At 36.5% G+C, this 14,321-nt stretch overlaps 1 protein-coding gene across 4 annotated transcripts in view; it reads left to right on the top strand.

The window, feature by feature from the left end:
- The window catches only part of PDSS2 (decaprenyl diphosphate synthase subunit 2), a 275,584-nt gene that overhangs the window by 146,359 nt on the left and 114,904 nt on the right, over positions 1-14,321 (top strand). For all 4 annotated transcript variants that reach the window (XR_002336490.1, XM_021065297.1, XM_021065253.1 and 1 more), the window contains exon 3: positions 3,918-4,116. Coding sequence is in view for 3 of the 4 variants with exons in the window: in XM_021065297.1 (XP_020920956.1) it covers positions 3,918-4,116 (199 nt within the window). In the remaining variant the exon portion in view is untranslated. The remainder of the gene's footprint in view (positions 1-3,917; positions 4,117-14,321) is intronic.

The following is a 14,321-nucleotide window of genomic DNA, read 5'->3' as shown; positions in this document are numbered from 1 at the left end:
TTATTTAGACCAAAAATATATTTATCATTCACTCTATAGCAGCAAAAGTGTAGCGCATATATACAGATGGACCTCCAGAGTGGAGAAATAAGAATGTAAAATGTCTTCACCATTTCTGTGGTATAGTTTTTATTGACCATATCTTTCAGGAGTTTATGTGACTCCAACAAACAGTAGCTTAAAGGAATGCAGTGTTTATTTATCTCAGATAACAGAGATGGGCACATCAGAGCTGGTGCAGCTGTGAGAGGAATTATCAGGGGCCCAGGCTTCTCATTTCTTCTTGCTCTACTATCCTTAGGTTGGGGGCCCTCTTTAGGATCCTTAAGTGTCTGCTGTGCTCCTAGGCACCTGGGCCATGTCCCAGACAGAGGAGAAGGCAAGCTCAAAATGCCAAAGGTTCATGCTATCTGAATCTCTCCCCTTATCTCAGGAACTCAGTAGATTTCTCAGAAACTCTACCTAAGGTGCTTCTACTTACATTCATTGGCCAGACTGTGCTACGTGGATCACCTCTAGCTCAGGGGATCTTGGGGAGGTGAATATTTTTAAATGAGGCATTGTCACTCCACACACGACCAAATGTTAATAGTAGGAGGACGGAGAGAGTGGATGGGTAACTAGCAATGTCTGCCATCCTTATTTTTCCAAAGCTTGGGATGCTAAAAAATTTGGAGAAATATTGGAAGAATATGGGACAAAGCAGATTAAGTTGTTTAACATATAATTGAAAGAAAGTAATTTCCTGAAAATTCTTGTAAAAACATCAATTAATCCTCAGGGTTACATTCAATGTGGTAATTACTCTGATTACTTAACGTAAACAGTATTCATTTGTAACTCTTTTCCAATCAAGATTTAGCATGAAAAAGAGTACTAAAATATGTACACATAAGATTGCATGAAGACTTTTATGTAAGATAATTTTTAAAATCCAGTATGTTAAAAGTTTACAAAATTGCCTTGGGTGGCTAAAATAGGAGTAAGATAATGAGAGGAAAAAATTTCCAGATTCTTTCATATTGTCTCTGCTTCCCTGGTATAGTCTAAATTAACTCTTGATTAATGTGGTCTGTTGTTTATCTAATGATAAAATCTTAGAAGTTGAGAGGATAGGACTAGATAGTGGAATTGCAGAACAGATTTCAAGATGACCAGTCAGTTCATTTCTGTTTCTTATAGAAAAGTAGGCACCAGTAATAATTTTTGTCTCTTTTTAACTATTAACTACCAGTCTAGGTAACTTTTTAAAATCCCAGATGTTATTTTAGGACTGAGTCTGAAACTTTAGGACGGAAATCCCTGAATCTTAGAAGGAAAGAGACTGTTTTCTTCAGTTCCCCTCCTTTCAGTGATGAGAAGACCAAGGGCCTAAGACTTTAGGGATTTGCCCATGAACCGTCTGTTATAGGCAGAGATAAAACTTATCCAGATTCCTGATTGAGCTAAATCACTTGATTTGGTTCTAACCAAGTGATTTGGAAACAACTTGGTTACTTTCCCCAGCTACTAATGACAGAAAGAGTTAAGTCCAGTCATAATATACTTTATCCTAGCAAAATGCTCTTTGTAGTGCTTAGAACTAAGAATGAAAATTAGACAAGTTAGTGGTGGACATATCCTAGTCTTGGTAACATTGGTAACTCTGCCCCCCCCATTTACTAGTCATTGGGTAAATAAGCACTTTCAATTATCATTGGTCACTATGACAAGGTGGCTCTGAGTTTCAGCTTTGTCCTTTATAAACTGAATGTTCTGACCAGGTATTTAACCTCCCAGATCTCCTGTAATTAGAATCACAAGTAGAGATAATACAAATGAAAGTCATTGTAAATAGTAGGTACTGTACAAATTACAGTTTTTCACTTTTATTACCACCATTGTTTTTGTTGTTTCTGGCTATGTGGCATTTAAAGATTGCTATTTGTTTAATGAATGCAGTTTTATGATTATAGATGTCTTTATTAAAAGCTCCCAGTCATTCACCATTTTCATCCTTAGGGTGATTCAGAACCCTTACAACGTCTGTTGCCTCGTTATTACTTTCTTTCATAAGCTGAACTACATGAGAAATTTATCCAGTGCTTAACCTTCCGTGAGCTTTATACCTGCTCATAATCTCATTGTGTAATTTTTGTGAAATGTAACAGTATAGATTTTTACAACGAACATTTTTGTAAACTAGAATATATTAGCAGTATACTAATAAAATACATTTTTATTCCTTTTGTTTAGTCACCAGTTTAAAGCAAAGTTTTAAATATTAGCTCTCTTTTAAAATGTTTTCTGTCAATTTCTCAATAAGAAAAGGAAGGGACCACATTTTATTCATCTCTGTAAATCCTACAGCTTTGCATTTAGAATTAAAAGAGATAATGTATAAAAGTGCTTATTAGCCTAATGTCTGGCGCAGATTATATTCCCACTTAAATTGGAGTTTGTTAGATACTGGTAAGGATTCTCAGAAATCCTAATGTTATGGAGAACAAAGTTATACTGAGAACAAAGCATCTAAATGGAACTATGGAGGGTGGCCCTTACTGGTCAGCTTCTCTCTGGGAAATCCTGGTGACTTGTGGTGTAGACAGTTGGAATGGTAGAGAGAAGGGAGGTGTCAGGATCTGCTTATAAATCCCAAACTACTCAGTGGAAAGGCCTCTATTAAAAACTGCATTCAAGTCTCTTTGCAAGGGTACCTGATATGAAGTTACACCAGACCAGCAGCTGTGGTTGCCACAGGTCTGTCTTGAGCATGTTTCCCTGAGTTCGAAGTAGTCAGTTAACAACAGCAAGGAAGAAATACGAGAAATGTACACCTGATTTCCATGACAAATATAGTAATGCTAGTGGAGCCACTTTCTGTGTTGCTGTATGGGCATAGGCAGCGACACAAATTAGAATATAATGGAACCTGTCCTCTGTTGGCAGAGTAACCCCAAAAGAATGGAGAAATCAGTAATCATCCAGCTGGTGTAATACTGAATTGCTTCAAAACCAACTTGTAACTGATGCCAAGTAAAAGCACTGTGTACCCATTAAAATATGGCATGATTGAAGAAATAAAGCGCATTTGAAACCATCAAAAAAATCAAACCACAAAACTCCAAAATGCTAAATGAAATAAATCATAGAAAGACAAATACACTACGATTTCACTTATATGTGGAATCTGAGAAACAAAACAAAACCAAAAGCTGTACTCAGATACAGAGAACAGATTGGTGGTCACCAGAGGTGGGGGGGTGGGAAGTAGATAAAATAGGTGAAAGTAGTCAAAAGATTCAAATTTCTAGTTATGTAAAAAAGAAGGCCAGCGTGAGGATCTAATGTACTGGAGATATAATGTATAAATAGTGACTGTGATTAATGTTACTGTATTGTATATTTGAAAGTTGCTGAGAGTAGATCTTAAAAGTTCTCATTACAAGAGAAAACATTTGTGACTGTGTGGTAACAGGTGTTAACTAGGCTTACTGTGTGATGATCATCTCACAATCCAGCCCTCCCTTGGAATCTGCGGAGGATTGGTTCTGGACCCACTTCAGATACCAAAATCTGAGGAAGCTCGAGGCTCGTAGTTGGTTGTCCATATCTGTCGTTCCACATCTTCAGATTCTACCAAACTCGGATTGTGTAGCACTTCAGTTTTTATTGAAAAAACCCTCATATAAGTGGACTTGCACAGTTCAAACCCATGTTCAAGAGTCAATTGTATGCACAAATACTGAATCATTATATTGTACACCTGAAACTAATATAATGTTATGTCAGTTATATTTCAACAGAAAGAATCTTCACCAAAAAGGAATAACCTAAAAAGAGACTGATCTGTGAAACATTGTATTGTTGAAAACTGAAGTCTGACATTAGTGATAAGATGGTATTCATTACACTAAAGTCTTACCTTTATGTTTTAGTCAAAGAAGTTTGGCAGAGATCACAGAACTTATCCATACTGCTCTCCTTGTACATCGTGGGATAGTAAATTTAAATGAATTGCAATCTTCTGATGGGCCACTGAAAGACATGCAATTTGGAAATAAAATAGCTATCCTGAGTGGAGACTTTCTTCTAGCAAATGCCTGCAATGGACTAGCTCTGCTACAGAACACCAAGGTAAAACTGGGCAGGGTTTGCTATGTCTGGATGGCCTTTAGGTAGCTCTGGGTTGACCGCAAGAGCCGCAGAGGTCTAGACACCCTGCTGCCCCAACTCCCCACACATAGATGCTCGGTAAAATTGTGGTGATAATGATGACGATGATAATGGCAGTGATGATACCAGTTAAAACTGGTAAATGCTGGTAAAGAGTTTTGAAATTAATTTCTTTTTTTAATGATTATAGATGGAATTATTTATTATAGGATTGTATGTTAAATATTCAAAGATGATATAAATAAATATTACCTATAATTTCACCATCCAAATGTAATCACTGTTGGTTAATATTTTCATATATTTCCTGTCAGTCTTTTTGTTTATTTATTCAGACCTTCATATATGAATTATGTGGATTTGGGGGTAACATAAGTGAAAACTTACATGTACAAGCTTTTTTAAAAATCCTGCCTATTTTCTCCCATTGCATATATGATCTGGGTATTTTCCCATGTTAACTTTTTTTAATAAAATTTCCAATGCTTATACAGTATTTAGTTATTTAGATGTAATATTCTTTTACTTAACAAGTTCCTTATTTTGGACATTTAGGTTGCTTCTGATTTTTTACTGTCATAAATAGATCTGCAGGAAATATCTTTACACATCAGTTGTTCCCCATTCCAGATTATTTCTTTAAGATAAATACCTAGAATTGGTTCAGAGGGTTTAAACATTTTTAGTATTCCTGATACATATTGCCTAGCTACTTTCTAGAAAGATTGTAAGAAAGATTGAAGAGGTAGTCTTAATTTATCAGTTAGGATTAGGTGTGACTATAAAATAACAGTGGGCAAAAAACAAAATAGGAGTTTATTTTTCTCATTTTTTGCAAATTTTTATTATCCAAAAGTAGGCAATACAAGGTTGGTATGGAGATTCTAAAGTCAGGAACCCCAGGCTCCTTCTATCTCACTGCTCTGCCATTCCTATCTTACCACCTCATGGCCTGAGAGAGTTGCCATCATGTCTTCACACCAGTCAGAAGGAAGGAAGGATGAGGAAGGGCAAAGAAGGGCAGATGTCCTCCATTGAAGGTCAAGTCATTGTGAATCCTGAGCACCAAGGACAGTCTTCTGTCAGTCTCCTGTCCCAGAATCCTATCTGACTTAGCATTTGTCCTGGATTTTTTTTAGCAGAGAATTATTACTGACAATTACATTAGAATAAAGCAGTGCGGGTTTAATAGATCTCAGCTTTCTACTTCCAGCCTCTGCCTCAGTTTTTGTCTAACATAAGCCAGTAATATGTGGGACCCACACAGGGAGAGCCATCATGTTAAGGTATTATTTAACCTGAAAGACAGCCAGCAATAACTCATCTCTTTTCCCAGCCCTTTCAGATACCTCCCAACAGGGACAGAATGCAAGGCAATTGTTGATATAACAAAATGCACTGAAATGTCTAGGGACTGTTAATTCATTCCTATCTCAGGTGACACTGCTGTTGTAGCTGGCCACTTGGTGTATTACCCAATTGGTGTTATGGCCCCTGTCTGGCCTTCAAGAATCACAAAACCACCAGGTAGCAGTTCAGAAGCAAAGTGGTAGGTGTGTTTAAGTTAGAGGTCCATTGTCTAAGAAATAGACATATGGGAAATGGAGGCTGATCAGTTCTGTGTAGATTGAGTAAAGAATAGGTTGAGCACACTTGTTCGTATGATGTAAACTGGTAATTATTTTACTGTTTGGCAGTACCTTGTTTTTGCAGTAAACCTTTTGGCATCAGTAAGCTCAAAAAAGTAAAAGTATATATTTTTAAGTTTTCAAAGTACTGAATTTTTGTTTCTGAAGGAAGTCGATAAAGAATGTGTAACTTGCATAAAATGTTTGTTGACATTTACTATCCACTATGGAGGCCATGGTGGTCTCACTGACTACAGGAAAACAAGAAGAGTCAAATCTGCAGAAAAAGTATCAGGAGCTAGTTCCAAAGTTAGTAGTTACTTTAGGAAGACTTCTTGAAGATGATTATTTAATATATGTAACTGAAGAAAGTGTATATATGTGTATACTTTTTCCATCCATTCATGAAATCAAGGTAAAGATATTCTATCAAAGGTAAAGCCATTATGAGTGAGATTGGAAATTGTTGTGATTTAAAAAATGGTCATCTGACTATATTGAGAAACCTGTGGAGTGGTTGGAATTGGGTGAGGCATACTCATAATTCATAATTGCATCAACATTGTACTAATTGAAATAGAAGCTATTGCTATAAAAATTTATAAGATTTTGGGTATATAGCTAATGTTGAGTAAAAAACTGTATTTCAACACCACAGTATGTGTCTCTTTGTTGCCTATCATCAGTCAGATTTTAGAAATCTTTAATTCCCAACAATGGTATTGAACTTTGTTATAAATGGGTCATCAAATTTTGGTGACATTTTGTTCAAAATCAATTGGAAATCTTAAATCAAGTGTTCCATAGATGAAACACCAAAGGAAGCTTTTAATTTTTTTTTTTTTTTTGGTCTTTTTTTGCTTTTTCTAGGGCCGCTCCCACAGCATATGGAAGTTCCCAGGCTAGGGGTCCAATCGGAGCTGTAGCCGCCCGGCCTACACCAGAGCCACAGCAAAGAGGAATCTGAGCCACGTCTGTGACCCACACCACAGTTCACGGCATCGCTGGATCCTTAACCCACTGAGTTAGGCCAGGGATCAGACCTGCAACCTCATAGTTGCTAGTCAGATTCATTAACCACTGAGCCACGATGGGAACTCCAAGAAGTTTTTAGAGAATTGCAATTAATGAAAACAAATGTTCCACTGGAATTTTCCCCTACAGAGGCAAAGAAGAAGTTGAACAAAATAAGTAGTAAGAACTCATATGCTCTACAAGAGTACAATTTGTGGCCTTGTGATTATGATTTGGAATATCTCACATTGCAGGAAGAATCTTTTGGAGGTGCTCCTATTTTGAATAAATTATACACATGCATGAATGAAATGAAATTGAGAAGGCCTAGATTTTGCAGCATCTAATTTTGACAAAACATTCAAAAGAATCTTAGAGTCAATTTATTTGACAAGTTTTGTCTTTAAAAATATGTGTCAAAGAAAGGCACTCCAAAGGAAGCAAAAAGACAGTACCTTGAAAATATTTGGACTGGAATAGTTATACTTTTCAATGTGAAAAAAATAGAATTGAGTATCTCTTCCATTTAGCAAATTTGCTCTGAGTTTACCAAGTAATTCAGAACTTACAGAAAGAGCATTTTTCTTAATCAACAATATTATGGTCTACTAATAAGAATCAATGTAAAATATCAATAATTTCAAATTTAATTATAAAATGCAATTATGAATAATATTGCTGGCAGCTTTATTTTTAAATGTCATGTTTTTAAGAACACATTCTTCACAAAATGCCAGTGGTATAATATTAGAGACAGACAGGGCTAAGAAACAAGATAAAGTATGTGAATATGTACCAGGAATAATTATTCTGTCGGCTATTTCTTAATATTAAGATAATATAAAGAAGTTCTTTTTTATTTTAACATACATGGATATATGTTATATTTATTTATTTTGGACTTTTTTGAAAATGGTTTTTGAATAGAACTAGTTAACAAGTCCCCCAATATAATAAAATCAATTTTTAGTTAAATAAATAAACAAGTTGCCCGAAGTATGAAATTTTAATTATTTTAGCATTCCATTTTACTCTGAAGTGTCCCCTTTGGATGATAAATTACATAGTATCACCGCTTTAAAGACATTTCTCAGAAGTTATCTGAAATCCTTCTGCTTACATTCTCTTCACCAGAATTTAATGATATAGTCACACCTAGCCGTCAGGGAGACTAGAAATGTAAACTTTATCATAGGTCCCTATGTGGCCAGCCAAAAATCTGGAAGATGCAGAGATTAGATACTGGAAGTTAAGTATTATTTTGCCTTACCTTGCCATCAACACTTTTGGCTAGCACATGTTTTTATGAGACAGACCTGCTGACTTTTACGGAGAAAATAGTATGATACCTTTAATATATAGGGTATATTCACCTCAAAAGGAAGCTAAGGAAAAAAATGAATTGGCCATATAAAATGGAATAATAAGTAATTTCAGTCTGGGAGCCACTCTCTGACCTGAATTGTCCATCTTCCCTCTTCACCGTACCCGCTGTGGTCTTTACTGAACTTTGGATCTTGGAGAAGGAGGAAGGAAGCCTCAGAAAGTGCAGGTCTGATACGGTTTTTGGGTGCCTTGAGCTGCAAATGACTAGCTCTAGCCACACACGTTGGCCACGCATGGGTTAGACCCACATACCAGAAAGGAAGAGATATTTTGGACATACCAGCTAGGTCCACATTTCAGTAATTAGCCCTCACCCTGGCCCCTACTGTAAAAAACAAAAAGAAACAAACAGGAGTTCCTGTCGTGGCGCAGTGGTTAACGAATCCAACTAGGAACCATGAGGTTGCGGGTTCGGTCCCTGCCCTTGCTCAGTGGGTTAACGATCCGGCGTTGCCGTGAGCTGTGGTGTAGGTTGCAGACTTGGCTCGGATTCCGCATTGCTGTGGCTATGGCGTAGGCCGGCGGCTACAGCTCCGATTAGACCCCTAGCCTGGGAACCTCCATATGCCACGGGAGCGGCCCTAGAAATGGCAAAAAGACAAAAAAAAAAAAAAAAAAAAAAAAGACACAAACCAAAAAAACAAAGCTTATTGCTTTTAAACAAATTTCTATCTGTTCTAATTATTAGTTTTAACTCTTACTTTAAGCTATTCTAATGAAATCTTATATATAAGGTTAAGATGGGGATACTAAGTACAAATATTATTAACATGCTCTAATGACACAAAGAGGTACTCATTTAACCACTTCACTTTATGGGGATATTATTTAATATGTTCTTTTTTCTTAGCTAGCTTGTATCATTCACACCTTCTTTTGGTGTGGTTTGACTTCAGAGAAAATGGAGGCTTTATTCCCATCAAAATCAAATCAGATTCACAGCCTGTGAAATCCACTCTTGGTGTTTTGCATTCAGAAGCATCACTATAAATGTTCCAGAGTCTAAGACCTCCACCATCTGCTCCATTAGGCACTGGATTTCAGTAGCACTACTTCATTTACCCAAAAAAAAAAGAAAATGCTTAGCATATCCAAGCAACAGTTAAGCCTGAAGCTCCTCCTTGAAATAAGAATGATCAAGCATTTCCTTCCCCTCCAGTGAGCCCTGTACTTTCATGGTCTCTGCACAGGTTTGGACCTTTAGATTTGCAATTTGTCAACCTTTGGTGAGGAATTGTTTTCCTTTTTAAAGCCATGGGATATTTTTTTCTGAATTTGGTAGTTGAATTGAAGCCTTTATTCTTTGCAACCCTCCCATTCATCCAAAATATGGATTTTTTTCACATTCTTCTTCAAAGGGTCATTGAAGGCTCTACAATGTCAATTTCAGAAGATGCTCCAACTGGCAAAGTTTTTGTGAAAGACCTTGAGTACCATGTCCAGGGGTCCATAACTGATCTTCTACAAATGTGGGCTTATGTAGCCCTCTTTTAATCATAATAGATGATTTCCAAACCATGCGAACAGTAAACAGATTAGACTGTAAAGGGTAATAACTAGAGTGCTTTATCAAAGAATTCTCTGATAAAACAAATCTCTCATATATAGAACCAGTTCCTTTCTTTTAAATACTTGGCAGTATTCCCCTTAGAATATTTTCTTTAAGAAGGAAAGTAAAGTTTTATCTCAGAAGAGGACTAGTTTTATTAAACGAGTTCCTAGAAGCTTAAGTACAATAGGGGATTTTTGAAGGGGAAGAAGAGGTGTTGATAAATATTTCTTTGAGGCAGTATTAAGTTTTCTTATGCCATCTACATATATATGGTTAATGTCTTGGTAAAGTTAGATTTCTATTTAATGATGTTTTAATTTTCTTTTATAAGAAAGAAAAATTGTTGACAGTAACAGCATAGAGACCACAGCAATAAGGGAGCAGGCAGAATGTAACACAGATTTCTATATGTACTATTCTGTTTTTTCACCGTAACAGCCTGCTTTTTCTTTGAGGGTATATATTTATCTTGGCAATTAAAGTTAGCATATTTGTGGCAACTTTAATTTTTTATGACTTTTTCATTTTACCGATTTCCCATTTTCTTTTGCTACTGGATTCTTGTCTGTATTTCTGTATTATATGTTTATCACTATACTTCTCCTGGGGCAGACCATTAGATAAAGGTTTCTGTTTTATAATTGCCAAGGGTAAAACTAGCAAAGTCAGTTATTCTCCCTTTGGCTTTTCCCTGAAGACCTTAGGGGTCCTCAAAGTAATTGCCTTAGGTAACACTTAGATTTTTAAGTATCACTAAGTATAAAAATTGGTATATTAATCCTCTGGTAATTGTCTTCTTACTACTATAGCTGTAGTCACATAAGTGTGAATTAACAAGATTTTGAATTCAAGAGTGAGTTTAAAAATTAATGCTTGAGGAGTTCCCGTCATGGTGCAGCGAAAACGAATCCGACTAGGAACCCTGAGGTTGTGGATTCAATCCCTGGCCTTGCTCAGTGGGTTAAGGATCCAGCATTGCCATGAACTGTGGTGTAGGTTGCAGACACGGCTTGGATCCCACATTGCTATGGCATAGGCTGGCAGCTGTAGCTCGGATTAGACTCCTAGCCTAGGAACCTCCATGTGCTGTGGGTGCAGCCCTAAAAAAAGACAAAAAGACAAAAAAAAAATTAATGCTTGATTATTCATTCATTTTCAGTTATAGAACCTAAGGACAACTTTTTATTTTAGTACTTCACTATATAAAGACCCTGGACTAAGAGATCTCATAATGCCTCTTTTCAAGCTGTAAATTCCCTGATGCCGTTGAAATAAACTGCTCTATATTGTGTTCATGTAGAACATTACTGAACGTTGAAATGATGCAGTCATGCCAGAACCTAAAATTTTAGTGTTTGAGCATGAAGCTGTCAGTGAGACATGCTGAATAATTGAGGGAAAATCATGACATGGAAAAGCACTGTAATTTAGAAATCTGGCTGACCATTACACATTTTCTCTGGTCCCTGTGTTTATTTGTAGACTGGATTTATATTTTAGGACTAAGCCACAGTGCAAATAAGACTGTGCACATTACTACTTGTCATCTTTAAAATTTAAAAAAAAGTGTTTTATATCATCTGTGCAATGATAAATAACCCTGGTATTTAAAGAATTTAATTCACCATGTTATTTTTTAAATATTTGTAGTAAATTTTCATTTAATGGATGAGCCTGATGACTCTAATCTTTCACTATACATCAAATGGGAGACTGTGAGTTAGCCTAGGTCTTGTCTAAACAGCCTAGAACATTGACATGTCACTCCTGGGGGCCATTCTATTAAGCGTTACTGATTTATATTTCTAAATAACCAGTGGCGCAGATGTACTCCTTACATGGCTGATGTATTTCCTTATGTTAACTTTGTTTTCCTAAAGGCATAAATATGTTGTTTACAAGGAAGAATTTTGTTTGTATAAATATGCTCAATTTAGGCATATAAATCTCTTCCTTTTATTCCATCTATATTTTTTAATAAAGAGCCTGCTATTGGTTATTTTATGTTTTTCTTATTTGTTATGTTAGTTTTACTTTCAAATACAAGTTGAAAAGTGAAGGAGTTCCTGTCATGGGTTAAGAATCTGACTGCAGCAGCTTGGGTCGCTGCAGAGGTAAGTGTTAGATCCCAGGCCTGGTACAGTGGGTTAAGGGATCCAGCATGACTGCAATTTAGGTCTCAGCTGTGGCTCGGATCCAGTTCCTGGACTGCGGACTTCCATATGCCATAGGTGCAGCTGTAAGATTTTAAAAAGATAAAAAAAACTGAAAACCTAAAAACATGCTCTGTCCTATGAAATTTGTTTTCTATTATATTCATTTAAAATAGGAATTATTGTGATCTTGTATATTTACAGTTTTGTCATTATTTTACTTATGGAAATTATTGAATTAATATCTTTTAGCCCTTTAGTTTGACACCCAGGATTAATGTTCTTAATATAATGCACTTCAGTGTAGATTTTCATGACTAGGGTAAATGTGTGCAAAAGTGGGGTGTCATATTACAATTTCAAAATCCCAAAACTAATTTTTTTAGTTTTTTTCTTACCATTTACTAATATAGCCATGTACTGTATTTATATTGAGTCTGCTTCCTTGATCTTTAAAGTGATAAATGTTTGAGATGTGTACTAGAAATAAGATGAAATATTATTTTCTTTTAAAATGTAATTATCTCATTAGAACCTTGAACTTTACCCTTTTGATGCCATAAAACAATGGAATGAAGTATCTTTTTGGCACAGGAAGGTCAAATGCCATCATGCAAAATGGACACTCCTCTGAATCTCTGTGTCATACCAAAAACCTAATGACAAGAAAAAAGAGCAAGAGAAGCATTTCTTCCATATGCCTGGCATTTAAAGAACCCCCCCCCCTTTTAAGCCTATGTTCTAAAAGAGAAAAACCCTCTGAAATAGGTAGAGTTGAACCCCACACCATGATTGGCTGTGAGAGGTGAAATATGCTGATTATGGCAATCTTATTTCACACTTTGGCTACCTCTACTTTTGTAATTACTTTTCCCCATTTTCTAGAATTAAAATTAATTAAACCAGCCTTTTTTACCTCTAATTTCACTGACATAAACTTTCATTTCTCCACAGCCAGAGTGAGAAAAAAAATCAATTTTCCAACTGGAGTTATTCTGGACTCTTGCTTTTGTTTTTTTAATGATTTTACTATTTAAGAAAACTCCTAAGTTCATAGTTTACAAAAGTACTGTACAGATGAGCAACTGATTCTCTCCTCTTCATCCTCAGCAATTGGACCCCACATCTCATCTTCTCATCCTTTCTTCACCCAGTAGACTTGTACACAGTGCTCCTTTCTTTGTCTCTTACTGTTCACAATTCAGTTTGTTTCACATCAGGCAGTCCCCAAAATGTATATATCCTCTTCAACTCTTTGCCTCCAGTTTTTCATTTCTCCTTTTATTTGCTGTTTTGGGAAAATTTTCCACCCAACTTTTTGCCTTCTCCTTACTTTTTTCAAGAAACTTTATTTGGAGTCAAAGAAAAGAGCAAAGCTTGGCATACCCAAGTGTTAATAAAAAGGAAAATTATATTATAATTGGAAATGAAATAACAGCACTATTTACAATAGCCAAGACATGGGAACAAACTAAATGTCCATTGCCAGATGAATGGATAGAGAAGATGTGGTACATGCACACAAAGTATTATTCAGCCATAAAAAGAATGAAATAATGCCATTTGTAGCAACGTGGATAAAACTAGAGATTATACAAATGAAGTAAGTTAGAAAGAGAAAGACAAATACCATAGAATACCTACCTGTCCCTTATGTGTAGACTCTCATGTACAAAACAAATGAACCTGGAGTTCCCATCGTGGCTCAGTGGTTAGCGAATCCGACTAGAAACCATGAGGATGCAGGTTCGATCCCTGGCCTTGCTCAGTGGGTTAACGATCCGGCATTGCTGTGAGCTGAGGTGTAGGTTGCAAATGCAGCTCGGATCCCGCGTTGCTGTGGCTCTGGCGTAGGCCGGCAGCTGCAGCTCCGATTAGACCCCTAGCCTGGGAACCTCCATATGCCGTGGGAGCAGCCCAAGAAATGGCAAAAAAGACAAAAAAAGGCCACAAAAAGAAATGAACCTGTCTACGAAATAGAAACAGATTCATGGGCATAGAAAACAGACTTGTGGTTGTCAAGGGGGAGCAGGTTGGAGGAGGGGTGGAGTGGGAGGTTGGAGTTAGCAGATGTAAGCTATTATATATAGAATGGATAAACAAGGTTCTACTGTCTAGCACAGGGAACTATATTCATTATCCTGTGATAAACCATAACAGAAAAGAATATTTTAAAAATAATGTATATAAAACTGTACAAAAGAAATGAACACAACATTGTGAATCAACTACACTTCAATTTTAAAAAAAATAGAAATTGGGGAGCTCCTGTTGTGGCTAAGCAATAGCGAACCCAGCTAACATCCATGAGGACACAGATTCAATCCCTGGCCCCGCTAAGCGGGTTAAGGAACTGGCATTGCTGTGAGCTGAGGTATAGGTCACAGAGGCGGCTTGGATCCCATGTTGCTATGGCTGTGGTGTAGGCCAGCA

The sequence above is a fragment of the Sus scrofa genome, chromosome 1, assembly GCF_000003025.6.
Source record: "Sus scrofa isolate TJ Tabasco breed Duroc chromosome 1, Sscrofa11.1, whole genome shotgun sequence".
NCBI lineage: Eukaryota > Metazoa > Chordata > Mammalia > Artiodactyla > Suidae > Sus > Sus scrofa.
This window is presented reverse-complemented; position numbering and strand designations above follow the sequence as displayed.